We start from the raw sequence: 27,989 nt of genomic DNA on the forward strand, positions 1-27,989 counted from the left end.
TTAAGAGGATCGTAAAGTCTGTATTACCGATTAAACCATATAATCTTTATATATAAACAATTACTTTTTTCCTCTCTTACTGATTTTTTTGAAAATCCTTTTCCAAGATTAAAGTATACACATCGATACGTGTCTGTGAGGTGGAGTATATACTGAAAACGACAAAAAGTTTCAAAATTGAGATCTTCTTTACCATTTCTTAATTCAATATATATTGACCCACTATTGTTGAACCATTGTTGGACCAATATTGTTTCAACAATATTGTGCCAATATTGTTGAGTCAATATTTTCCCAATATTGTTGAACCAATGTTGGTTAAATATAACTAGGCGTCTACTTTACAATATTGGATGTGCAATTCTTACCCAATGTTTAATGTTGGATGTACATTGTTTTCAAATATTTCGCTAATATTATGAAATAATGTATAGCTAATATTACGCATAATTGATTGAAAATTTACTTATCTACGTGGTATTCGAACCTGGTGCCTCTGGACTATGAATCTCCTGCGTTATGTGCTACACCATTTCTTTGATTGATAAGTGTGTTACTTAATTGTATATTTATGTTATAATCATTGGCCAATCTATCCCCAATGTATGTCCAATATAAAGCCAATATGTTGTAATGATATGCAATATTGGCTACACATTGGCATTTATTGTATAACCAATATTGACATTACACTGAGAAATATTGGCCAATGTATATCCAATGTAAAACAAATATTGGGTAATGATTGACATGCAATATTGTCTATACATTGGCGTTTATTATATAACTATTATTACATTGGGGCATTACATTGGGAAATATTGGCCAATGTATAACCCATCCCTGCCAATGTATAACCCCAATCCCAATATAATCAATGTTTAATCAATCTTAGTGATGTGTTAATAACACGTAAATCGTCTATGTGTAAGTGCTGTTTACAACATGACTAATCGTCTTTAGGATCCTCTAATGGCATTTACTGAAAAGATCTCTGAATATATATATAAAAAAAACAGAAGCCGATCACGATTAGGGGTCCAATAGTTCGTTAAGCCTGTGAGATCCAAGAGTTTGATAAGCTGGATCTAGAACTCCATAAAGCTCTAAAAATCTTGGTTTTTCGAAGGCTTCAAAATAACCCTTGGAGAGAAAACATCGCGTCACTTCATAGCTACCATTCAGCTCGAGGAATAACGGACGAGAAGGGCGATTTCCAATCTTTGTGCCTGAAAATCTTCCTTTATCCTTCAGCCAGAATCATCGGCGCGGCAGGAAAAAAGTATAAGGGATATAACCTCGTCCGAGAAAACTCCCCCATTTCTTTCTTTCTCACCGTAGCCATCGGAGCCGAGAAGACGAGTTTTCCAGCCGGAGGGTATAGTTTGGATTACAGGCAAAATACGTCGAAACTGAATCCCTTTATCTCGCACGTCCGGCTTTCTTTTTTCCTTTGAGCGTCGTCTTTTCTCGAAAACACCGCGATGAAACGCTCGTTCTATTTACTTGTTTTATTTACGAAAATGACAAAGTAGTATAAATCGAATCCTGACATCTCAAATTGTTACTCATATGTTAAATATATTGAGTGGAGCGCTTGGGGACCAGTGCAGTTATGAAATCAGGCAACACTATATATTTTTCTGTTTCTTTTTTTCATCTCTGGATAATCCTATTCAAAATATCTGTTTTTTTTCTTAAGTCTTTAGTTCTTTCTTTTTACTATTGTATTCATATGATCAGCTATCTTTTTTTTCGTTTCTGATAAGTTCCTTCTGAATTTTAATTATCTTATGGTAAGTCGACAAAAATAAAATCGATAAAAATAATTATCAAAAATAATCAAACAACGCAAGACTTGCGCTATCACAGAGGGATTGTAGAACGGAATCTCTTGAAATTTCGTAGCTTCCATCCACTTTACTGTTTTACCACCCTCTGCCTTTCGCTGCTTTATTGTTTTGGTGCAAGAATAAACTCCCATTAAGAAGATAAAGAGTTAGCCAGCTGCACAGAAAAAGACTCAAGAGAAACGTGACAAAGAATATTGCGGAGGAAATAGATCGAAGAGTGCAATAGCATTTTGGCGACATAAACACGGTTGCCTTATAAGTTAAAAACACTTAATCCATTCGTGATGAAAAAGTATTCTCGTAGGTCCAAGATGTTATCTAAGAGAAAGAAAGAAAGAGAGAGAGAGAAGAAAAAGAAAAAAAGAGATCACTTTAATTACTATATTTTTATATTATTATCGCAAGGAAAGAGATAGAAAAATAGTTCATTACTTAATTACAAAATTATTTAATTTTTAAATCAAGTTCTTTTCTAAATTGATACATCTAAACAAAATATAATTTCGACTCATGTTGCTACATCTAAAAGAATCTCTTTTGTGTCATTAGTTATAAATTTTACATAAAATTGTTAAACAGAACATAAAATTAAAAGTTATTTAAATAATCTGTCTAATATAATAAAATCTCTTTTATCTACAATAGTTTTCTAAAAATAAACATTATTAGTTACAGTGAAATCATTAAAATAATAAAAAAATATTTGTACAGATTTGATCATCGAGAAGGTTTTAAAATTAAAAACCGATCTTTTACCTTCTTATCAATCAAAGAGTCTTCCCCTTTATCGATATGATTTTATATATATATTTCGAGAGAATACCTTTTTCAAAGAAATTTTACTGCGATATATGGCATCTGACTCGGTTCTTTTTCGGTCGAAAGTAATTCAGTGATCGAGGCGTTGAAGCACCGCGACGGATGAAATCCCGGGGGTGAGGAGAGATAGGAGAATTGGGAGGGAAGACAGCAGAGAGATCTTGGCGAAGAGCCGTTCGCCATTCTTCCAGATGGCTATTCAGCTACATGTTAAATGGTGGTATCCCCTCACATCCCCTTACGCCCGGGACTCATCATTTGTCTCATTTTGCATCCCGCTACGTTCTCTTTTCGTAACCATTTCGCAATGAAGAACTGTTCTCTCTTTCTCTGCTTCTCTCTCCTCCCTCCCTCTCTCTCTCTCTCCCCCCACTCTCTGCCGTCCCTCCGGACACGGTGGCCATCTTGCCACCCTTTTCTACGTTCCTATTGTTACTAACCCGTCATTGTCTCTCGTCGACGTAACTTGCTCGACTGGCACACGCTCGCGTTCTCCGCTCGCGTCGGAAGCGGAAACGTTGGGGGCACGTCTGCTCTTGTTCCGCGTTCCGCTCGGCAAAAAAGAGAAAAACGAAAAAATTCATGAAAATTGCGGTGAGGTAGAACTCTAACGTTAAATGTATAGGTCGACAATAACTTAAATGTCTGATTAATTACTAGTGAATGACACTATTGTATATTTCTATTGTATATTTCTATTGTGTATGTGTGTTGTAATTATATTGAATGATATTGTATTATATTAAAGTAATTCAAATATAAGTGAAATAAATTGAAATTCTTCAATTGAAAATTCATATTAAGTAATTCATATATTCTATGTACTCTTAATTAGTAATGCTTATCCGAGCAGCACAATTCATTAGCGAAACATTGGTTAAACGTTGGCATACATTGGGGATATGTTGGGCCAATGTTGCGCCGATGAATTGTGCTACTAGGGTACTTAGTAATTAAATAAATTTAAGCTTTCGCCTTTTATGCAGTTATTGCCATTACTATTCCCATCCATATATGAAATAACATCTAGTAGCCACGCGAGCAAAACTGGCATGATCGACGTACGAATAAGGGCAAAATTCACGGATGAATTACATGGCGCCAACCGAACGTTTGGAATTCTCGTTTATCAAATACGTGACGTCTTTAGCCGCTTAAATTAAACGAGCCCGTTGTAACTACTCCGAATACGAACATTTATCTTCGTACGGTAACTGGTCCCCCTGTTTTCCGACGTGCCTTTAGATGCCCTTTGCGATAGTCGTTTTTCGTTATGTCAAATTGTATTCCTTCTTTCATTTGCACGATCCTTGATGATGCCGATATCCATCTTATTTAAAGAGATGCAAAGAAATGCTGAGAGAACCTTAATATTAATCATAAAGCCTACTTTATAGTCGAGCTATAATGCGAGAGACTTTATCGAATAAAATTCTATTTATAATTTTACGTGTCGTGTATCTTAAATTTTAATATAAGATAGAGTGTTTCAGAAAGTGTTTAAAAAATTTAAGGGGCGATTTCCCTCAGGTCAAAACAAGTAAAAAGTTTCTATAAATGTGTCGCTTTCTTACTTTAAAAGTGACGCAACTCAAAGAATTAAGTTTTCCTAGAAGAAGGAAGAAAAACTACTTGACAGAAAATTATTAACTAATCAAATAATGTCGACAAAAAGAATATATTCTTAACTTAATGAAATGTCATATTTGTCATTTTCATTTCATAACTCTCAAAAAAACTACCCTTTTTGTAGTGGTTTTTGATTTTCTTTTAAATCACGATTTCTTTATGCTGAATAGACTGTAATAAAATCTCTGGGATCTCGCGCGAGATATATTTTTGATGAGTTAATCATTTTAGACATTATACTTCGCGTAATCCATCTACTTTGACATTAACTTAGACTTTAAAATAATATTAAAAATAATAAAGAAAAAGAAAAAATTGTATAATATATAGTAACCTGATATTAGGAATTATTAACATACAAAAAATCAATCAATATTTTTGGAAATTATCAGCAATTCACATTTCCGGATCGCGCGTACGCTTAACATCAGGCGAACACTCGGAATTTTATCCGAATTAATAACGGAGGAACCAACGCTTGACATTCGTTACGGCTTCTTCAAGCTTTTGGAGATCAAAGACTTAGTTTAATTAGAAGCAATCTCTATATCTCCTGTAGGAAAAGCACCGTGGCGCTTCAAAGCGCGGCTATAATCCGCGCGTTAACGAGCCTGGTGCACTAAAATCGTTACTTTGATGCATCGCAATTATTTATTGTGACGAGAGTCTGTTAAATTGACTTCTTACAATCTATGACGAAAGACACCCTCTGATCAAAGCGCGTATTTACTTTAATCAGTCAGCGAAATTGCTAACTGCGTTTACTATTTGAAAGGATTAATTGTAACGCGAATCCGAATGTCATACGAATGTCTATATTTGTTAAGTAACAAACAGCGAGAAATAAATATGTGAGCTGGAGGATTAAAACAAAAGAACTTTATAACTTTTCCTTAACAGTTTGAGAAATTAATTTTCTAATAACAATTAATTCCAAAATAGGTCATTACAAAATATATTATGTTATTTCTTCCGTGTGATTTTGCAAAATATATTTGAAATACATGAGAATCATCATTTAGATGTTAAGCAACAATGTAAACAATATCTAATTGACGTGAGAATTAAGTTGCGTTTAAATCTATCAGTTTAAACCTATCCTACGCGATGAAGATGTTACAATAATGGACCGAAGGAAGAATTTTATCGTCCTGTGATTGAAACGAGGCTCTAAACATGAAACAGGCTGTTTCCATAAAAGCAATCTTTAAGTAAAAAGCTGAAGCATCATGAGCTGGAGGTATAATTTCGGGGGGGGAGGAGGGGGGAAGATGCAATGCGATGCGAGAGACGCGACACCGGGCAAAGTGGCACTTCTGCGAAATCCGAGCTGCGACGCTCGTGTGACAGTGCCGTGCCGCGCCGCGTCTTCTGAAATTTCACACTAAAGTGTAAGATGCTGTAAGCTGGAACGCGGACGAGCGGAGATACATTAGCGCGAACGTGACGCGGACGAATTGATCGAATTTGTCGGAAATTACGGCGGCGATAACGAGAACTTTTAAATGTATATCCTCATCCAGGCATTCTCTGTTTTGCAATCACGTCTCTCTTCCGTTTTCTCTTGCAAAGATTCTTTTGCGAAGTAAAAGTTTCGTAATTCGATTCTAATTTGAAAGCTGCAGCTTGCTATCGACTGTAAAATTAAGGAAATAAAAATGGAAATGTTTTTTTTATCCTTCGGAAATTGCACGATATTTTATTCGATCTGTACGCTTTTTGCTCATTCCATATAAGAAAGGATTGACACACAAATACAGTTTGACTATAAATATAAAACATTTTTGTATTTTCTTGGAAAGCAGTAATAAAGGTAAAAATTAAACTAATAAAATATTTAAATTATTGTAAAAATAAATATTATTTTTTAGTAAAACTAATTTTTAATTTATTTTTAGTTAAATATAAAATGTTTATGTCAATTTGTGAACTACTTTATACTTTTTTATGATCAAGTTTATAAATAGTAATTATTATATATTAGTTTACAAATTTTTAATAACTTTTAGTGCAAGTAAAGGAAACATCTTTTTTAATAAGTATTTCTTTCGAAACAGATGGGTGCGACAAGTGATGAGCAAGACGAACATTTATAAATCAGGATTTTATGATAATTGAGATAACGTATTAATTTTTTGGAGGGTTTTTTGGTTTCATTTTATAACACTCAATGCCTCTTAGGTTTCTTTTTGAAATCATCACTGGCATGGAACCACTTTGAAGGATTTTGAATTTATTTTCGAGCGAGGATTCGCCTGTTTACGCAGGAGTGTAAGAAATTAAATTTTTTAACTATTTGTATCGCTGAAAATGGCCCTAAATGTGGCCGAAACGTTCGAGTTTTTGAAGCAAGCTAGATATATTTATGTTTAATTTTTATTAACTATTTGTTGAATTTGCTCACCAAGTACCGCGCTGTACTCTCATTTGCCCTCAGTTTTCGTAATATTTTTTTTGCCAAAACTAGATCAACTTAAGAAAAAATTATAAGATTTGAAAAATATAGCTAGCTTCTAAGTAGATCTAATCTTTTAAATTTTTAATGTTAACCAATTTATGAAAGTGTTATTGCAATGCATCTTTCTGTTTCACATGCGGGTCACGAAACCTTGTCAATAGATATCCAACACTGTTAAATATCAAAAAAGAATAATGATACATAACTCAAACCTTTAAGTTAAACAATATTTTGTTATTTTTAACTTCCACGTGTATCAAAATATAAGTTAATCCATTTCTATGGTTAGTTTCAAACTAAGCAACATCCATATTAATGTATGCTCTTAATAAATAATAAATTTATTAAATAATAATAATAATTTATAATAAATTTAGTTAAATTGTTTAATTCTATTGTTTTAGTTAAATTAAAAATATATAGAATAGGAAGAACGGTGATCTATAGAAATGTTTAAAAACAACTCAAATTAGCTATAATTTGACATTATGAATTTGACAGTAAAGACGTAAAACAAATTCTTAAAATAAAAAGGGCGTCTTACGTTAAGTATCTACGAGTAAGTATCAGTGTTAGGACGATAAATATACATGCATAAGAATTAACGAAAAAAACAATGATTTATTTATCGCGTAATAATATCCTACTCTATATAATAAAGCGGAATGTTATCGCACGAATCACAATCGTGGCGATTTACGCGACAATCGAACGCGCCGCTATTCGCACGGACGAGTACAAACTGCAATAGCAATCGGTGTACGAATGGCGTTTAAAGTAGCGCGTAATAAAATAAATCGAACGCACGGCGATTAATTCGCGGCGGATTATTATAGCGATATGGGCGTGTGAAGGGGCGCGTGGGGGTTGGGCGACCTACCCTTGCCGTAAATAACAATAAAACTCTATTAATGTGGTAGCGCTGATAGTTACCCCGGCCTGGCGTCGAGCCAGGAACATACCGCGTCGGCTATTCACCCCGCGAAATACATGCCGCCCCTACCTCTCGGAGGGTGGATGATGGCTTACGCCCGCGCGCGCGCGCCCAAGCATGGACGCGGGGAGGTTGCACTCGCATACCGATCCTACACCCGTATGTAATGCAGAACGGTTATGCGGCATTACGCACCGGGATAGGCACTCTGAAACTGGGCAATGGCGCCGCGCCGACCGGCTCGTCAAATTGTCCCAATTGATCCGGAACGAACATAGAGATACTTGTGGTCGATGATGTAACGCATCCTCGATGTAAATTTTTTCCTGCTAGACGAGTGTTTTGTTTTTTCATAAAGATCACATATTGTATATATTTGGACATATAAATACCATATTCACTCTATAGTGAAGAAATAACAGGCATTGAGTAGTTGGAAAAAGTTGTTTGTTTTAGCATAAGGTGTCATGTCTAGTCTTTCTCCATATACGGGAATTTAGAGATATTATTTAGGGATCCTATATACATATTCAGGGTTGGGAACGTTACGTTATAAAAGCAACGCATTATAGAAATATAGAATTAACGAAGTCGGATTTTTATTTGGTAGATTAAATTACTCTTGGAAAGACTAACAAAAAAATTTGATGACATAACAAGATTTTTATGACACTAATTTTTTAACTTATTTCTTAAAAATAAATTTAATTTTGCAAAGTCATATGTGGATATATTGGATTGATATATAAATTTGACATGAAATTATCTTTAATTTTTATGTATAGAATATAAATATAATTTCATAAAAAATAATAACAGGAGTGATGGTGTGTTGAAAATGTTGTATTCTTAGAAAATTTAAATACATGATTATAAAAAATATAAAAGGCCATAAAATTTTTGTCTAAAAAACATTTTTTATGTTTTATCATTTCAATAACTATTTAAAATTAAATATAAACGTCAGCTTTAAGAGATTACTTAAATTCAACTTTAAAATCTAAGATAGGCACGTATAAAAGTATATCGTATATATTTCTTAGATTTTTATTGTTGACAACATATTTTAAGAAAAATCAAATTGATTGTAAGTAAATCTTGTAAGTGTGCTTAAATATCTTTTATATATTATGATTACGTTTCTTGCGTAATTTGTACTTTTAGATAGCAAAAATAGATACTTATGCATACAGTTACGTGTATACCATATAATCATACATGTAAAGTTTCATATACATATAAAACAAAGTCATCTGTCATGAGTGTATTAAAAACTTGAATCTGAAACTAATAGACATGTAAAAAATGGAGAATCTTGGGCATTTGCCAAACTGTTTGAATAAGATAAAAATTTTTAATATTTGATCGAGATACAGCATATAAAAAAAATTAGCTTAAGGCGTAAGGATCGGAAAAGCAGAAATCACAGAAGCATCGGCGAGATAATCCATCCTCGGCCCCTTGAGCGAGCGTTTGTTTTCCCTCGATTGCTATCAAATCGAAGTGGAAACGATATTTGTCGTTTGTTCAAAAAGAAACTTTTGTCTACTTCGTCCTCGAGGCAGCCCAACGCGACGTTCTGCAGTCTTGGCGATTTTTCCTCACGTACTTTCAAACTTAATCGCGTCTTAACTATTATACATCTTCAACGAATTTTAAATCTCGTACAAAATCATATCTACGCGACAAGATTCATAATTTAAAAGTCTGTACAGCGCCGAAAGCCTTAACTTTTTAAACATTACAAACGAGAAAACGACTAGCCGCACAGATATTATTGTAAGTACAGTTGGAAAGTTTGTGTTAAATTGATATTTAATATTTCTTAGTGTTAAAGATAACATAATTTATGAATGAGTGAACAAATAATATAAAAACAATGTAGTTTTAAAATGTAAATTCTAAGATAATTAATTATCCCCCCCTCCCAAATGCTTCACTTGAATCTTTCTATTAATTTAACAAAAGATGAATATATTGTATTAGAATGTAACACAAAACATTACATGTAAAATTTAACCTAAACAATTTGAATATAAACAGGAGCGTAGAATATCTTAAATTAACAGGTATATTAACCTTTTATTTATTTATTTTAAAATTTATGTTTGTAACGATATTATTTTATGTCACTTGTTTACTTATTCATAAATCATACTTTAATACTAAGAAATATTAAATATCAATTTAGCACAAAATATTTAAATTATGTCATGTTAAATTAATATTTGGATATTTAAAAAAGTTAACACAAGTTTTAAGTCAGATCGTGTTTTTAACACAAGGACCAATTTTAACGCAAATGCAAAATGTTTTTTACTGTGTACATACATACATATATTTGTATATTTTTATAGAAATAATTTTGTGCCATTTATGAGTTTGTCAATTTTCATTTAAAAGTGCTGCTTTTTTTAAAATTGGACTACTTGATAATTCAAAAACCTCCAAAAGCTTTTGTATAGTTTAATCCTTATTGGAAGCATTTGTAGCTTATTTTTGCTCCAGCACACTCAGGCGATTAATCTTATACAACAAAATTCTGTCAAAATTTATATTCGCGAAATATATTCTGGAATGCGACGTCGTGATCGATTCGCGGAGTTTAGTGAAACGCCAAAAACCGTGTCTTGCGAGACTTCTCGATTCCAGTCGCTTTGGGAGCAATGCGCTTTATTACGGTTAAACAGGCTGACCGAGCAGTATATTACCGCGGGACGGGTCTGATTTATTGCTGGGCAAGTCTGCCAGCCCACTGCCCAATATCCATACCCGGTCCCATCGGCGAACAACGCCGGCGTCCCTATTCCCTCATCGCCGCGTCGACGCGTAGCTTTTCTCCTCGCCGACCGAAACTATTAATTCCCATCTCCCGCGGCGACCGACGCCGCATAATTCGATTCTACGGTATTACCACACGACGACGGAACTGCGAGACGACGCGCGATTGCATTGTGGCGTGCACAAGCCGAGAGTTTCGAGCTTTACGCTCCGAAACCTTGAGTTCCAGAAGCGCTAAAAGTGAGCGTAATTTCGTCAAACTGTTCCGGCAGCCGTTCAACAGTCGCTCAATTTCGCGCAAAATGATTTATTTACCCAAAACTACGGAAAGTTATAATAATTTAGTTTCGACTAATCGAAAATTCTAGATTCAATTTTACCAACTCTCAATTTAAATAACTCAATTTTAACGATATTAAATAACAGGATTGGCAAAAGATAATGTTTTTTTTTTTTTTTAGATTAAAACGTTATGTTTTTAAAACGTATTTTTAATGCTTCATACATGCTTTAAGTATTATGAAAGAGAAACACGTTTAAAACATATTTAAAACACGATTTTTACCAACTCTGTTAAACAATCTACAATTTTTATCAAAATCATGAATACTATTCTATTCTATTTATAATTTTATGTGCGCGCAGTGCGATACAAAGAACAATATGTCTATTAAAATACACTAATCTATATTAAAATACACAAATAATATATTAAAACATCTGACATAAAAAATTATATATAATAATATATATATAAATAAAAATCAAATTTCAAGACAGAGATTTTTCATGACCGAGATCATTTGAATACTTGAAATACGATTAGGATAAAAAATTGTATAAATTGTTAAGAAATTTGAAGATAAGATAACTTTACGCTAACATATGATAAATGTTTGCTGATATACATATTTTTTGTATGTGTTAACAAAAATAACAGATTTCTTCTACAATTAATATATCCAGTGCTTAAATAATTTTATTCTGTCCACTTTCTCGTTACGAAATAAGAACTATTCAGGTTCAACAATTGATTATCATCTTGATTGTCATATTTATTCAAAATTCCGTATTTTCTTTTCAAATTTACGGATTTTACCGAACTTTTTTTTATTAAATAATAAAGTGGTTGTGAACACGCGCGATCATCGTATCCAGATTAATCGGCTTGAAGCCGAGCTCGCGCGGAAACAAGAGGAGCCGCATCAACCAACAGGAGTCGCGCCATGAAATTGCCGCGAGATCGAGACTTAAATGTCGGAGCAGGTCGATAGGCGGGCTGCTGCGCGCTGTTACCCGGTATGCTCCATTTACCCCGATAACTACGAATACGTGTGTATTATAGCGCTGCTTCGAAACTCATCCCGCGGTGGTTGCCCTCCTCTTGCAAACGACAATCCCTCGCGATGTAACGACTCGCGTTCCTCCGGGAGCGCAAGCTGCAACCGCGCCGAGGACAAGGAGCGAGTGGAGCGGAGGGTTAAGAGTATAGCAGGATAGCAGGAATTTTACGAAATGTAGAGTCGTATATATAGACGTCGTCTTCGTTGAACTTTCAGCATGGAAAATGTACTCGATATTCCTCGCGATTCTCCTCGAGTTTTTTCTTCTCTTCGTGGAATATATTTGAATTATAGACGCGTCTATTCTTCGGTTAGAAGGTTAGAACTGGACGTACTTTTGTCTCTTGATCCTTTTTGTAACTTAGGTTGCATGTTTCATAGCTATTGACGTTTATCACGTAGTTGTAATGGGTTGATTAAAGAGCCAGGAAAAAAGTGTCGAAAACGAAATAATTGATTTATTACTCAAATTGAAGTACAAATACAGAATTGACGTACAAATTAAAAAACTGTAGTATCTAATAAATTTTTTGGCATACTATTTCTTTGGAGAATTGATTCAGCCACGTTTTATAATATCGTATTTCTACAAGAAAAATATTTATTTATAGTTTTGAGTCTTGACACAAGTCAAAAACATCTTCGCTTTGCGTGGAAAGTCGTGCGCCCCTTGGCACGGAGGCAACATTTACAAAACTCCATTCCAGCAATATATAACTTTGTGTAAACATTTTTTATATTAAACCTTCATGTCGATAAAAATCCATTTGACATCATTTGGAATATTTTTACTAAAATTCATGGCAATTGAGCGTTTTCGGAAATTCACCCTAATTGTTTATAACAAATGATTCTTATAATTATAGATATACCTAATGACCCTTGTAATTGTAAAGATTATAAATCTGTTATAAACTGCACAACATATGAAAAATACTCAAATTAAAAATACAATTCGGAAAGAGGCAACATTGTGTACGGAATCTTAAGTGGAAGAAATTGCGACGGATAAATCGCGATATTCGTGATAGATATCGTCCCTGTTTGCTCGTAAAAATGTTCTCGATCGATTATTCTTACGTTTACGATCTTTATTCACAGCTTGACGTGCTTGAAAAAAATAGTAAACTCACACTTTAGCACCCTAATAAAGGTGCTACAAATTGCTATCGATTCCAAGAATGGGGCTGCAGCAATAGACGACGAATAGCTGCTGCCATTAATATTTTTTTTTCTTTCCGCGAGAAACGCGATGTAGAAACTACAGAACATTTAAAAATAGCGCATTTGAAATGCGTAGCGTTGCGAATGCATAAATGAGCTGCGAACGCTACCGTCGCTACCTCATCCTTAACGACAATCTAAATCGAGTCTTCATGTTTCTTCTCAATTTTCTTGTTTCAGGATCTCCGCACCGTTCCAAGTGGTCGCCGCGATCCTGATCCTTGCCGCGACGGTGTCGGCTATGATCGGCCATTGTTATTCCGATCATAGAACCCTCGTAGCCTGCGGACTTTTCCTTCTAAGCGGTAAATACGTTATTGAACTTCTCTAACCACGTATTTATCTTTGAATTCTGCATCGAGTTTTTTTCTTCATATAATGTTAGAAGTTTCTATTTGTTCATGCAATTGTTTTAATAGGATTTTTAATTGAAGTATTAATTAATGATTATAATATTGGATTTTTTATTAAAGAATAGATAAAGATTGCGTTCTCCATTTGACATTAGCAACGTTCATGGAATTATTTCATGAAACACAAAATTATAAAAATTTAAAACATAAAATTTCTCACAAATGAATCTTTAATTTTTTGCTCTGTTTGAAAATCTTATAATCTAAACATGTTTTAATATTTAATTTTAAGTATATTAAATAATGATTAAAATTTAAATTAAAGTATTAACCCGTAAGTGTACAATTAGTCATTCTTCGTGCTCCCTCGCATTGTATAACTAGTCAAGCAAAGATGAGTGGACTCTTGCTCGTCCCGATCAGTGTGCATTGTCTGCGTGGCGAGGAATCCGCTATTGTTAAAGTCCACGTGATCTAAGGTCCGCATGCCGTTTATGCTACACGAGTCGCGCGATTCTCGTGGTGATCAACGGCCATTGTTGATTCCTCGCTGGTGAAGATGTGTACTCGATACACATCCGAGGATCAATCAACTCCACGTGACCAGAGGACAAGCTATTTCTTAAAATAAACAGTAGAGAAGAGTCTACCACGTTTCTTTCGTTTTTCTTATCTTTTATTTTTTGTTTTCAAATTAAATATGGAAGAATAATTCAATTAAAGAATTTTTGAATTCTGAGAAATTGGAAAAATATTAAATGTAAATAAATTATAGAAGACAAGATAACAAGAAAGATAACATCAACAGTTTGCAAATGTACCGTGGGAACATATTTCTTTTCAGAAAATTAACATTTATGATATGTTAAATTAACACATATTTCATTCATTTGTCTTAGAATTTTAAAAGACATTATTTTTATGTTACTTGTTCACTTACTCATAAATTGTGTCATTTTGATATTAAGAAGCATTGAATATCAATTTCACAAAAAATCTTTAAATAACATAATCACATTATGTTAGATTAACACTCGAATGTTAAAAAATTCAACACAACTGTTAACACAAATGTGAGTTTCCGACACAAATACACAAATTTTTTTACTGTGCAAGCAAATGATTTCATAAATAATCATTAGAATTCGCCACTTAATAAGGGGCTATTATGTCTACACTGGCCATAATACCACCTTCTCCTCTATAATAAATTTCGTTTTGTTATTTTGGTTACGTAACTTGTTTGAGTTCGTTTTCTCTCTCATCATCGATCTACGTTCAGTTTTAAATGTTAAACATTTCTATCGGTCTTGTAATAACGATCTATTATGTAGGAACGCACAAAATAACCCGCGATTTGCCTTTACTTTCTCAATAACTCAATTCTTGAGGGTGATGTTTCTATTCACAGCGAGATGCACACGTTCGTGCTGCAAAAGGGGTGGAAATGATCTATCTGCCTTTGCGGTTATAGGGATCCTGCGGATTACGGCTGAAATCGGGATGCGCAGCGATCTAAATGCGTTGCCAAGAAACGCGACACCTTCCCATTTCCAATCCTTTCAGAGCGTCGCCACGATTTTCTCCTCCCACCCTGTATATTTTATCTTTTCCTTTTTCCTTTTTCTCATCCGGCAGGTGAGTCGATATCACGCGCATGATTCAAACGAAATCGAAATTCGGGCAAGAATGACACGGGAATCGAATAGACGATGAGAAAAGGTCGATGATATCGTCATAGAGTTCAAATTGATTTCTTCTACGGCGAGAGAGAGGAGAGACAGGGAGGATTCAACATTTTAATAAAAACCATCCGTGGTTTTGTGTCGTCGGTGTCGATAAAGAATAACGTTGCATATATGAGGCTAAAGTGGCGTCACGTGGACTATGTCACTTTCTTCCTCCCAGGAAGCCAAGCGCCAAAACATTATTTCAAAATATTGCAAACATTTTCTTGCGACCCTTTTTTTCATACCAAACATGTCATTAATTGTACACCTAAAACGCCTACAATACTTTAATCCTCTGAAGCATTTTTCAAAAACAATGTGTTTTATTAGGTTTTTCAATAATTCCTTGTAGTTTTTACTGATAGATGATTTTAGGTGCTCTGAACAGATCTAAACATTAGTTCAAATTTTGAAATCGCATATAGTTATTGACGAGTAACATTTCAGATGAGGTCCAAAAGATAGTAAATAATGGATTACAACAATCATTTCTTACTGAAGCTATTGCCTTCTATACAAATTTTTTTATTATAAGTATCATCTATTATTATAAATATAAAAATATATGGAATTATTAGTTAACCCTATACTACATTTCAATGCTATGGTATAATAGGTATACATTTCCGTTTTTTAAAACTTAAATTAATTAATCTGCACAGATCCAAAATTAACTCCAAATTTATTCCAATTTTAAAGTGAACGTGTTACAAAATGCAACACTTGCTCCTAAGGTTAATGGTGTGTTCTGAAGATTAAATGGAATTAAAAAATTAAGGAACATGAAAAACTGTTATTTGAGAAAAATAAGCGTGAAATTTCGTGTATGAAATCTGTTACGTGTTAAATGTAAACAAAGTATATCAATTTGTCATAATGCCACTCCTCTGCTGGAATCATTTCTGATATGACGCGCGGCAGAAGAATTATTCCAAGTGCTTTAAAATAATCTCTTACACAAACGCGCTTATGCAAATCCCCGTTATGCTGGCACTGCCAAGTGCACCGAGTTACAATCGTGGATGTGATATGTAATCTATGACGAGTCTTACTGGTTTTCAAGATGGCTAACTTTACTATATAATGTCTGAGAAATTTAAATCACGATTTTTATCGATAGCGTTTTTTCATCTCCATTTCCAATTACGATGTGCATTTTCGATCCTACAAGTATATGGGTGAAAGTATTATACATTTATCTTATATATTATAGCAATCAAATTGATTCAAATATTTTATAAATCTGACCACATTCCTCGGTAAAAATTAGAGTAATCAAATATTACTAATTCTTTTTCAAGATGGCGAAAGTAAATTCGAATTCTGGGATGCACTTTGTACAAAATAAGACTACAGAATATTTATGCATATATAGTACGAATAGATATGTTTAATATTATATTTGCCGACACGCATATTTGAAAATTTTTTTGACAAATGAATATTCTTGTTTCGGTTACATTTTCCTTATCAAATATTGATTATTTTATTGTCAACCAATTTTACATTTCTCAGTACGTTTATCAATTTTTTAGTATACATAAGGTATATATGAGGTACTTACCCGTGATGTGCTGTTAAATGTTTTTTTAAATGAGATGCTATCTTGTATCTAACTATTTCTTTACATAATTTACATATTGCTTCTGTATTGCTTTTTACTTTATAATAGTCCCAAGCCCAATGGAATTTCCCTTCATTGTTCTCTACTTTTGCTAATTTGTCTCGATGTGTTTCAACCAAGTGCTTATGTAAAGTAGCTAATTAGCTAAAATTCGTACTTGTACTGAAGTCTACATTACAATGATTGCATCTTGCTGTGTTATTTCTTGTCTCCTTTGTGTAATGTACACGGATCCAGCAGCGAACTGGTATCAAATTTTCTCCTGCTTCTGTCTTTGCCATTACAACCGCTGTGTACAGAACATTAGTGACTAATCACAGATGGTTCAGAAACGATGTGATTTTGAAAAGGTCAATTACAGAGACGTGTATATGTGATTCTTTAACGGAACATACATAAATATTGATATTTCTAAAGTTTGAATCTGTTTTATCACGAGATGTAACAGATCTATATATTTATACAACTCAAATCGTATGTTAATTGCAAAATAATTGCATAAAAATCCTCTTACTTCTCTCTACATAATAATACAATCTTTCGGCGTGTTCCTTTTCCCATCAATATTGTGTTTGATAACGTGATATGCTGTGTAACAGCTCCGTGTCCGTTTGTTTAGAGCCTATATACATATTTTTATTTATTATGACTTGTTACTTCCCTGTCTTCAATTCTTCTTAGGTCAACATTAATTTATTGTCTTATTAGATCCTTTGGACAGACAGGACCTCAAATATGTTTCGTACAGCAATTACATGTAACTCAAGTAGCACAGCGCTTGCGAAGCGCTAAAAATGCAATTATAATATACGCTTTGTAGCGCTTTATTAACTCTTTGTAAGCGCTGTGTGCTATTTGGGAAATTTCTATTATTGCTTTCTATTTAAATTTTACATAATTGACATACTTAACATATAATTTATGTATTCGGCAGTTTCGAAAATATCGAATTCAGATTTGTTGCTTGACGAACGACTATTGCGTTGAGATATCTCGCTGTATATTATTTCGCAATATTAATTATTCACAAGAAACGATCGCATTATTTTGTGAAATAATAATGTGACGACAAGGAGCGACTCATGCTGCTGCCTACCGCCTCGAGCCTCGTCATTGCGAATGATAACACAGTTATTTGCACAGCAGAACACTTTGTATGCCGCAAAAATACATAAGTACTGAAAGCCAGCAAAATATTATTGCGGAAATATTTAACGCTTTATGGAATAAATTCGTTACCAATATTCGTTTGTTAGGTTTGACATTAATTTTGTACAAATTAATATCGTATACATTAAATATGATTCTTATTTAAAAAATGAGATTTACCTTACTTTGATCAATCAATAATAGCAATTTATTTTGTATTTCTTATTTATTTTTTACGAGAGATCATTATTTACGCCAATTATGCCATATTTTATCGGTTCCCTATAAAAGAGGCGTCTCGATGTAATCTTAGTTAATGCTTTTTTCGATAGGAATTAAAAGACTCGAGAAAAAAAGACCTTGAAAGGTTTCAATTAAAATTCTGTCAGCATTGCCGTTCAAATTCACGTTTATAAAAGTCCAATTAGAAATTCTGTTCGAACTACAGCGAAAATCATTCAAAACATTAGACACTTTCATGTTTTCCGCTCCGTCCGTAGATTACGAGAAATAAAGAGAGGAAAAGAGCGATAGAGAGAGAGAGAGAGAGAGAGAGAGAGAGAAATGGAGAGAATTTATTATACATTTTTTACATTAGTAATTGCTTTTCTTTAAGAGAACTTTATAATATGAGGTACTTAAGGAATATTTCAAACGAGCGAGCTTCGCGTCGGTATTTTCAAAGGCTTTTTAATAGCGCCAAGAAGGATAAAAAGCGTGTCCTTTTATAAAAGAAGCTTGTCTGTGCGAGAATCTCGCAAAATGTCACATATAAAACCGACGCGAATAAAATTGAAAATTGATTTTTGGGAAAACTTGATTTCTCTCTCTCTATAAGTCAATTTAATGGAAATAGGAACCCTTGTCGGGATTAAATCAAGCGCAACAGTAAAAAATTTATTCTCTCTTACTCTCTCTCTATCTTATTTTGTATACACATCATATAATAATAATATTATAATTTATCTTATATGGAGATTTAAGAAAAAAATTATCTTCTCTCAATCACTATTTGTTTCTTGGTTACTAGGGATATTAGAACTCATCCAAACTAGCAATATAAACGTGTACATAAACAAAATTAAATTTACATTGGTGCACACATTAATGCCTTCGTACACAAATTGACGTAAAAATATGTTTAATATAAATATAAAAACGGATTAAACCATGAAATCCTCAATTCACTTTATTATGTTGTTAAATAAAATCTATATTTTATAATTCGAAATATTTGCATTTTACTTTTACACAGATTAAATCAGTACACAATAGTTTTAATATGCATTAGTGCGCGTAGTGTGTCCAACCAAATTTATTATTAGGTAAAAAATGAATAAATGATCAGTTATGAGGTAATAGGATCTATACAGAGAGCAGGATTAAGATTTCTTAGAATATTGTTTAGCAAAAATATTATTTGTAAAAAAATTAAGAAACATGTTGATAGAAACGTGTTGCGGTACAACAAAGCGCGACATAGATTACATAATATAATAACATGAAGTAAAGACCTTATATAGTACCTAAATCGAGAGATTATCAAATCGACGATTCATCAATTGATTCACTGACAAATATGCGAAAAGAACGTCTGCGAACAGTAATACGAGTAATAGAAACGAATGTCTAAAAACAAAAAGTGTATAGTCATCAACAACACGCTGATTCGCATTTAGTTTTCCTCCCCTTCGACTGATATCAATTCCAAAACGCCCTTCGCAGAATGAGTGCCTACGGTAAAACTTTCGCACGTATTTTTGCATAATTGAACATTCTTTTCGCGTGAGAGACGAGAGGTGAAAAAGGGGCGCGGAAGAAACCGTGGATAGTACGATTCCCAAGTTGTAAAAGATAATGGAAAGAGAGAGAGAGAGAGAGAGAAAGGGTGAGAGAAATCGCAGAATGGAGATAGCTTCGCTCATTCGCCCGCGTGTCTACAACCTCGCGATAAAATTCTCGGCAGATTTTCAAGCACTCTCTCCTCTTCTCTGCATCGCTCCGGCAAACAGTCGCCGTATCCAGGACGAAGCAATTTCGGAGCGGACTTCGGAATCGCACTCGAGGGGCACGATTGTACCTGTACCGCGTTTAGACATGTGCTGCGCATACGTGGCAGCCTGAGGCCTTTCTACTCCCTCTAGTGTTTAGCAACGAAGAAATTTGCATGAATCAGAAATTTTTACGGTGCTATTCCATTACATGCGGAGCGCTTAAAAGTTGTATTTCAACGGTCATAGAAAATTTATTTGGAAAAAATAATTCGAGAAATTGAACTTTCGGTTCTTCATAAAATTTAAATATAATAGTTCAGATATGTGTGTGAATAAACAAAATGATTTCTTTTTTACATATATATTGTACGTATAACAATAATAACAATATTACTCATACATGCTATGATAATGTTATACATATACATGTATATAATATATATAATGTTACATACATATATAAGATGTCTCAGGATTTAAGAAATAAATCACGGGAACATATTCTATTATAAGTGGAAATAAGAAAAAAAATTTTATATGAAGTTTGGCAAGAAATGTTTCATAGCAAAGTTCTAAAAACAAATATTGAAATGGAACATTTTGGTGGCATTTTGGTGAAACATTGGCATTTTGATAGCAGTTACTATTTCAGACAATGGAAATCTAAATAGCTATTCTTTTCTATAGTAACCTAAAGTTAAATCGGAAAAGAAATTAGATGTTAAATATATTCGGAGACTATTAGGAGATCAATAATGAAGCATTCTAATAGGCGTTAGTCTAATAATTATTCTATATATCTTCAAAATATGAAAATTTTGAAATTTTTAACTGAAACAGTTAAAGCCAGCGCTTGGTGTATTATACAAAAATTAATTAAAAATTTGGATAAACTTTCGTGAAATGAAAGATATAAAGAACTAATTCGGCAATAGAAGTCTTCGAGAATAAAACAAATTTTTTTATTGTTCCTAATTATATAAAAGTGTTAAAAAATTCTAGTCTACTTATCAAAACTTTAAAATAACGAGTTTTTATCATCATAGAAATCAGATTGTATTTTACATATTTTTTTATAGAATTAAATTCATTTACCAAAATTTACAATCAAAATATCGATGATGTGACAATCTTGCGTTTCGCGGGTTTTCTCCGTGTTCAGATCCATTCTTGGAATGCCAACGTTTCGTGAACCTTGCAGTTCACTTCATCAGGGCGAGGAGCAGCCTGATACTGGTCTGTTCCTCCAGAACGATCCTTTTTATATTACGCTGCCAGATGATGTGTTTAAAAATTCCAATTGCTGGCGGAGGGTTAATATGTATATCCGACGTATATTATTATGGTTAAAACTAAAGAGATTAAAAAAACTAAAGAGACTAAAAAAATAATTTTTAAAAATTATGGCTCATCTGTTTTCGGCATTTTTGACAGAAACGTGATCGTGCTATGAACTTTTATAATTAAAATGTATTAATTATAATTGTCCTCGAATAATATATAATTTTCATCATAGGTAATGTCATCCTTGTCGTTAGAATATTCTTTGTCCTTCCCAGGATAGAAGCGTGAAGCGAATTGTATAGATTTATCATTATCCCAGATTGAAAGTTCGGTGGCAGGAATCGATTCTGGTGTAGTAATGTTGTGTCGGCGGTCCCATTTTAGATTTCGGTTAAACTTTGCGCAGAAAACACGGCGACCCTTACGGTCTATCTCTTTGATTATATCAAGACCCCTATGATCAATGATACAATTAATTAATGATTGATGGGAAACCAATCTCGGCGTATAACAAACAATTTCGATTCAATTATAACTTAACATTAATTGATCGATAACAATTATATGAATATAATATGTTTTGTCAAATGGAAATTTAATAAAGCGAGTTTAACGAAAAGTATGCAAAGTCAGCAATATTATCATCATATTGATCTAGTAACATTAATCAACAAATAAAAATGTTTTTTTGGTAATATATATAAACTAAATAAGATAGATCTTGATTTTGTTCACTGAATATAAAAATATTATTAAAAATTCTGTAGCGCGTACTTTTTGTTATTGAAATATTTATTAGGGCGTCATTCTTATTAGAAGTATCTATTTTATTTTCTATACATAACAATATGTACAGCATGAGCAGCTTAACTCTTATCCCGATTTCCAATTTGACAACTGAAATGTAAGTTTAAGCTTTTTTCGAAGTTATAAGCGAGCTACTTTGTAATTTCGTAATGAAGCAGCCATTAATAAAAAAGTTTTTACTTGTTATTATAAATCTAGATCTATGGAAAGAACTTGTCACATTTAAATTTTCAGTTATTTTGATTGCATAAAAATGACTTGCTACGACTTTTTAAATATCAGATATAAAAGATAGAGTTAATAAAGAATCATAAAATATAAGTTTTACCAACGTTATCGAAATTTTCTTGACTAACGGAATTGGTAAAAAACGTACAATTAATTATAAATATTTTAATATTTGTTCAAATGTAAATTTGCTAAAAAATTATTTTAAATAACAAATGATAAAAACAATAATATAAAAGAACTCACATATTTCATTGTACTTACTCATTTATACACTCCTGGGGATCGTAAAAGGTACGAAAGCACTGCTTGCATGCACTGAAATATATTCTTCTCACGGCGTATGGATAAAGGCCGCGTATTCGCGTCAAACAGTTGTGAAATTGCAACTCGCACTCGCACAATGAGCTGCAAAAAGTCGAAAAGGAAAATGCACTCGGGCGCTTAACGTAATTGCCGTATTGCAGTATCTTCCTACCCTCTGCAAATGTATTCGTTATATAGTCCATATCTTGCACTTTTTGGTTCTATGTAGTCTTCACAACTATCATGAGTCCGACAACACTCGTCCATTTCTGTATACATGCCCAGATCAGAATTCTTACGAGCAATATCTCCTAAACCGCACCATAGAGTGCCTAAAGATTGTGAACAAAAAAATTGTTCCAAAAAATCGAATTTATAATAATTTAAAATCATGAATATTCGTACTTTGTAAATATTTTATTAAAATAAGTAGATATCTTTTTTTACATTTAGCTTAACAAACTGATCCTATTGAACATTTTCCATAAAGTAAAAATAGTCATCAAAAAATTATTTATAAAATATAAAATATAAATGTAATAAATATTAAAGCAATGTATACCTTGTAATTTATATTTTGCTAAATTTGTTAAGTTAAATGTAATATGTTTTAATGTATTAAATTTTAAAAGATAAAAGGGTACTGCGTACATTATTTTTTGAGTATTTAGCTACTTTTACACAGTCAAATAAAAACTATACATTGCTATGTATAGTTTTGCAACTATGCTTGTTTAAGTAAATAAAAAGAAATATAAGCAATTAAGTATTTATCATGAATGCTAAAAAAATTAATATTTTTAGAACAATTAATACTGATAAGTAAATAAAAAAAATTACCTGGAAGAATTCCGTGTCGAAGATTTTTGACTTGTTTTAATGCGTATAAACCCCGCAAATAATCTTTCACACTGTGACCTTCCGTTATACCGTTATTATTAACGAATAGTGCGAGCATGTAAAATGAGATCAAACTAATTACACAAATCCCCCTCATTTCATGCTAATTAATATAATTTATTAACAACGACGGGAATTGCAAATTAAACTTCAAACGTTCAGTTCTAAATGTAATATACGGAAGAGATTTTCGTAACGCGTTCTGCGATTGACTTATACCGAAATTACGCTTGTTATCATCGCGCGACACAAAACGAAACTGTTGACCCGCTAAAAGTACGAATTACGACATTTATATGTATTAGCGTATACGTGTGAGACTTGTTCACCGCACATTTCCTGCATGCGTATTTCCTCACCGCCAACTTCCTCGCGATACGGATTTAATATCTAAATTAACCAAAGTTTAAACGCACTAACTTTTCAACGCATAACGACAACGTTTAGTAATAATTACATTATATATTAACGCAAAGTACTTTTATACTTTTATTTGTATTAAATCATTCATATATAATATCGCACTTGTAATTTTCTATATGTTTATAATATGCTGTTGTCACATTGTAAAATTGCGTTATGTTATAAGTTATGAATTAAAAGTTAAAATAAATTTTTATTTAATGTAATTTAATTTTTACTCGATTAATAATTCTACTAACTTTTAATTTTTTGAATTCTTTTATTAATAATTAAACGAGAAGAAAAGAATCAGTCAAAACCTGCAATGTGAGTGCGGTTTTACTGAGTGTTTTAGTAAGACTGTCAAGTCAGCAAGACAACGAGTTTCGGTTCGCCCTGAATCTTCTCTTCTCTATTCAAGACACGCATCTAAACTAAAAATAAAAACGATGGTACGTGTATGCCAAAGAGAAACAGATTCCTGAAAGGTGGAATTACAGATAGGCAATATTCTCAGAAAGGGCAACGAATAATCGTCGTAAGACACAAATCAAGGCCTTAAACTCAGAATCGTCTTTGAACAATATCACCCAATATCACTGTGCAGATTTGAATCGCGATTTAATCTCTGGATGCATAACATCTCAGACATTTACAACGGGAAGGTTCCTCAACCAAAACGTAAACACTATACTCAAATCAAAATGATAAATAGTACGATTCTTTATTACTAAATGTTATAAATCTACTTTTTTTATAATTTCGAAGAAATCTTTTATTTGTAACACTGTCTTCCCAAAAATTATAACATTGTCTACCTAAAAATTTATTATTTTTCTTTATTATATAACAATAACATCATATCATGTTATGTACTAATCCTTTATTTATATAATACAAGAATATTTTATGGACAATTGATTATGAGCTCTCTTATGCAAGAGAGAGAGAGAGAGAGAGAAACTCTGCTTATATTTAACAGATTTTAGAGCTTTAATAATTTTTCCTGAATTTTATTTTTATAAAACAGAATTGTCAAATATAATTTCCAACGTATTTAATACTAAATATTAAAAATATGATAGTAGCTGCCATTCGAGTTTCTCCGAAAGAGACTATCCGAATTTAAAGTAGCCGTAAATCTAATTAATAAATTTATAAAAGTAACATTGTTAAGACTGAAGACAAGAAGAAAATATATCACAGGAAACTTTCTTCCCCCGAAAGCTAAGAGAACTGAAATAAAATGAGATGGCGAACGTCTTCCTGGATTTCTGGCGGAGCTTTTTAGAGCTTTCTCTACATTATTTCAACTGGCCGAGATCGACCCCTCTCTGCCGATCTCTCGAAGTCTCTTTCACTCGACTGCGCATTCCTTTTAACGATTTCATCCTCGGCCGCGACATCCGCTTTCGTTTCACGTTCTACTCTCGTTTTCTTCAAGGTTTCTGCCTACCGTCTGCCTTGCATCTACCTTGATACCTTACTCTTGAGGATCCTCTCGAAAATCGCAAGCGAGTAACTATTTAATAACATATGTGAACTTAACTATGTGACGGTAAATTCTAACAAATCACGTTGTAAAATACGTTGTCATAATTAAAAAAAGATAATACTAGAGGGAACAATATTGGCAAAAAAGATTAACATCAAGCAATTCAACTAGCGCGGAAATTGCGCGTGCAGGATGATTAACGGTTGCCAAAGGAACTCGCTGGTAAGACGCGGCAGAAAGAGAGGAAGGAAGTCGCTTGCGTTTCCTCGCCGATGGGCGCGGAAGATAGTTTGTGTACCGCACTACAAAAGATTTGACGTAGGTATGCATGCGCGTGCTGTACCCGGCCCAGGTTAATGCACCGAGATGCGCATTACCGAGGAGTGTTCGCCGTGAGAGAAGGAGCGAATGCAAGACCAACAGTCACTGATGCACGTAGCCCCGCCTGCCGAGGAGCAAAAGGCAAGATGAAAATGTTGGCGAGCTAAAAAGTGGAGGATCATCCCTTTCCGCTCTGTACCGGCGGATGGAAAAAACGTCCACTGCGATTTTTCCCGGCCAAATGTTTTATGTCGTTAAATATATTTTAATTTTATTTTTTTATCGTGAGGTAAAATATGTTTTAAAGTATTTGTCCTGCGCGCGCATAGTTCCCAAATATACCTATCTCGCAGGCTATCAGAGATTTTTTAAATAAAGTCTCCTTATATAATATTTACAAGAGGGAGACAATTATTGTCAATTTTATACCTCTCTAAAATATACGAATTAAATTTTAGTCATGGTTTTTAGACATTTCTATTGAGAAAAATGCGAAACAATTAAATAATTTTTGAAGCTTTCCGAAAGTGACTTATATCGGATCTGGCGATATGATAATTTTGTAGAAGGTGATCCATGTAAAATTAATGTACATGTATGTTTTATATATTATATATAATATTTCAACATAAATCTTTTCCTGGTAATCGAATTACAAAAAATATTTCAGAATTAATGAATAATAAATCTCCATTAAGTAAATTATGTGCGAAACGAGCGCTAAGTAATTAAGCTGCTGGAAATTGCTCATCTTCGAATATTATCTTAAGACAATTATCGTTCGTTGTCGAAAACTAATTATTGTTCACAAAATACATTTTACAGCACATTACTTGCAAGAAAATCGTTGGAATCATCTTTTATCGATTTTGATAGGTTTTAGATATGTTGTAAAATATCAAAAAATATTACACCCATATTTTTTTATGTGCTTATCTTGAGGTTCGCGCGAAACAACTTCTAGAAAATAACGGATTTTCTCATTTTCAGCGAATATCTTCGAAACTACGAAGTATATAATACAATGTTTTATACAAAAGATTTATGGTATTTCGTATTTAATAATGGCGCAATCACACTTTTTAAAAATATCGAAAACGAAAAAAAATCCGTTACTTTTAAGGAGTTATTTTGATCACTAAATTTTTATAAGCGGATAAAAAAATATAAGGTTAATATTTCTTTTGCTCTGCAACATATTCAAAGCTCATAAAAATCGAAGACATATTAGAGTTTCAATGTTTCCCTTATTAGCATCCTAAATATACTTGAAATAACTTTCGGTTTCATTTTTATTATATTTAACCTTTTTTTCTTGCCTTTTTTGGCATATATTTTGCATAGAAACACATTTTGATTAATTATTTTCATAAAAAATTTTACATAAGACAAATATTAATGGACTGCATAAAAATATTATTAAGGGAGTGACAGTCGAATTTGATCGATGTCGACGATATAAATTGTTTTAATTTCAAATTAAAAAAGTCGATAATAGTGACATCTTTCATTCATTTTTTACATTATCGTTCTCTCTCACTCAAACGCAAACATCTGTTCTTATCTAACATATTGCAACGCCATCTCTTGCAAGATCAAACATCTACTGCTAGTCACAATTACTGCTTTGTTTACCATTCTGAGTCTTCGCTCAGCATTCATATACCTACGCATAATTTGCAGATCGATATAAATATTTTTTTTAAGCTTTCAATCTTAGTTCTGTAAACTCAGTATTGTTTGTGCACGTAATACGCTGGGTACTATACTATCGTTTTGTCCATACAAACTATAAAACTTTTATATTAAGGAAACATCTTCGTCAAGTAACAGTTCTACGAGTTGAAAAAAATGTAAGTTTTTAACTTTTTTCTTGATTTTATAAGTTCATTGCAGCACCTCCCAATTTTGCGTCTACTTTAATCCTATAAAAGGATTTTTAATTCCGTTCAGTAAATTCGGAGATTTTTATAGATCTGCAATGTTTCATAAAAAATATTAACAGGTTACATAAAAACATTATTAAGATGATTTCAATAATGACTCTTTTTCTATCGTTCTTCAATAGTAATAATTTGTTGTTTTTCTTTTCCATCATTTTTCACTTTAGTAGAGGTAAGGAGATGGTTAACTATATATACTTGGCTCGCGTTGCTGACGACGCGTAAAGCGGCGTTATTTGTACCCGTAGCTATGCGAACTCTAGCTGACGACCACGTCCCTCGTGAGAACCGAGTGGAGCGGAATTTGCCCCGGACAACCGAGGGAAATTATCTGCAACAACTGAAGTAATAACATTTAACTGTATACTGCACACAGAGCGGCCTCGCGCGCGATTCCGACCGGTGCCGAGGG

General features: G+C 33.0%; 2 protein-coding genes across 3 annotated transcripts in view; one reads left to right on the plus strand and one right to left on the minus strand.

Moving 5' to 3' along the window:
* Positions 1–27,989, plus strand: part of LOC108729231 (uncharacterized) — a 111,474-nt gene that overhangs the window by 60,867 nt on the left and 22,618 nt on the right. For both annotated transcript variants that reach the window (XM_018458244.1, XM_018458245.1), the window contains exon 3: positions 13,222–13,346. In XM_018458244.1, coding sequence (XP_018313746.1) covers positions 13,222–13,346 — 125 coding nt within the window. The remainder of the gene's footprint in view (positions 1–13,221; positions 13,347–27,989) is intronic.
* Positions 21,175–23,658, minus strand: LOC108729233 (phospholipase A2). The gene is made up of 4 exons (XM_018458247.1): positions 23,357–23,658; positions 22,689–22,848; positions 22,475–22,618; positions 21,175–21,629 (listed from the first exon to the last, which is right to left on the minus strand). Exons 1-4 carry the CDS (start codon positions 23,511–23,513, stop codon positions 21,365–21,367), a joined length of 726 nt encoding a protein of 241 aa, XP_018313749.1. The 5' UTR covers positions 23,514–23,658; the 3' UTR covers positions 21,175–21,364.

Source organism: Mycetomoellerius zeteki, unplaced genomic scaffold, assembly GCF_001594055.1.
Source record: "Mycetomoellerius zeteki isolate Tzet28-1 unplaced genomic scaffold, Tzet1.0 scaffold707, whole genome shotgun sequence".
NCBI classification, from domain to species: Eukaryota; Metazoa; Arthropoda; class Insecta; order Hymenoptera; family Formicidae; genus Mycetomoellerius; species Mycetomoellerius zeteki.

Coding starts and splice junctions, on each gene's coding strand:
- LOC108729233 (XM_018458247.1), bottom strand. CDS start 23,513: ATGAGGGGGATTTGTGTAATTAGTTTGATCTCATTTTACATGCTCGCA. Junction 22,619..22,688: donor AACGAATACATTTGCAGAGG/GTAGGAAGATAC, acceptor GACTTTTTGCAG/CTCATTGTGCGAGTGCGAGT. Junction 21,630..22,474: donor CCCCAGGAGTGTATAAATGA/GTAAGTACAATG, acceptor CATTGATCATAG/GGGTCTTGATATAATCAAAG.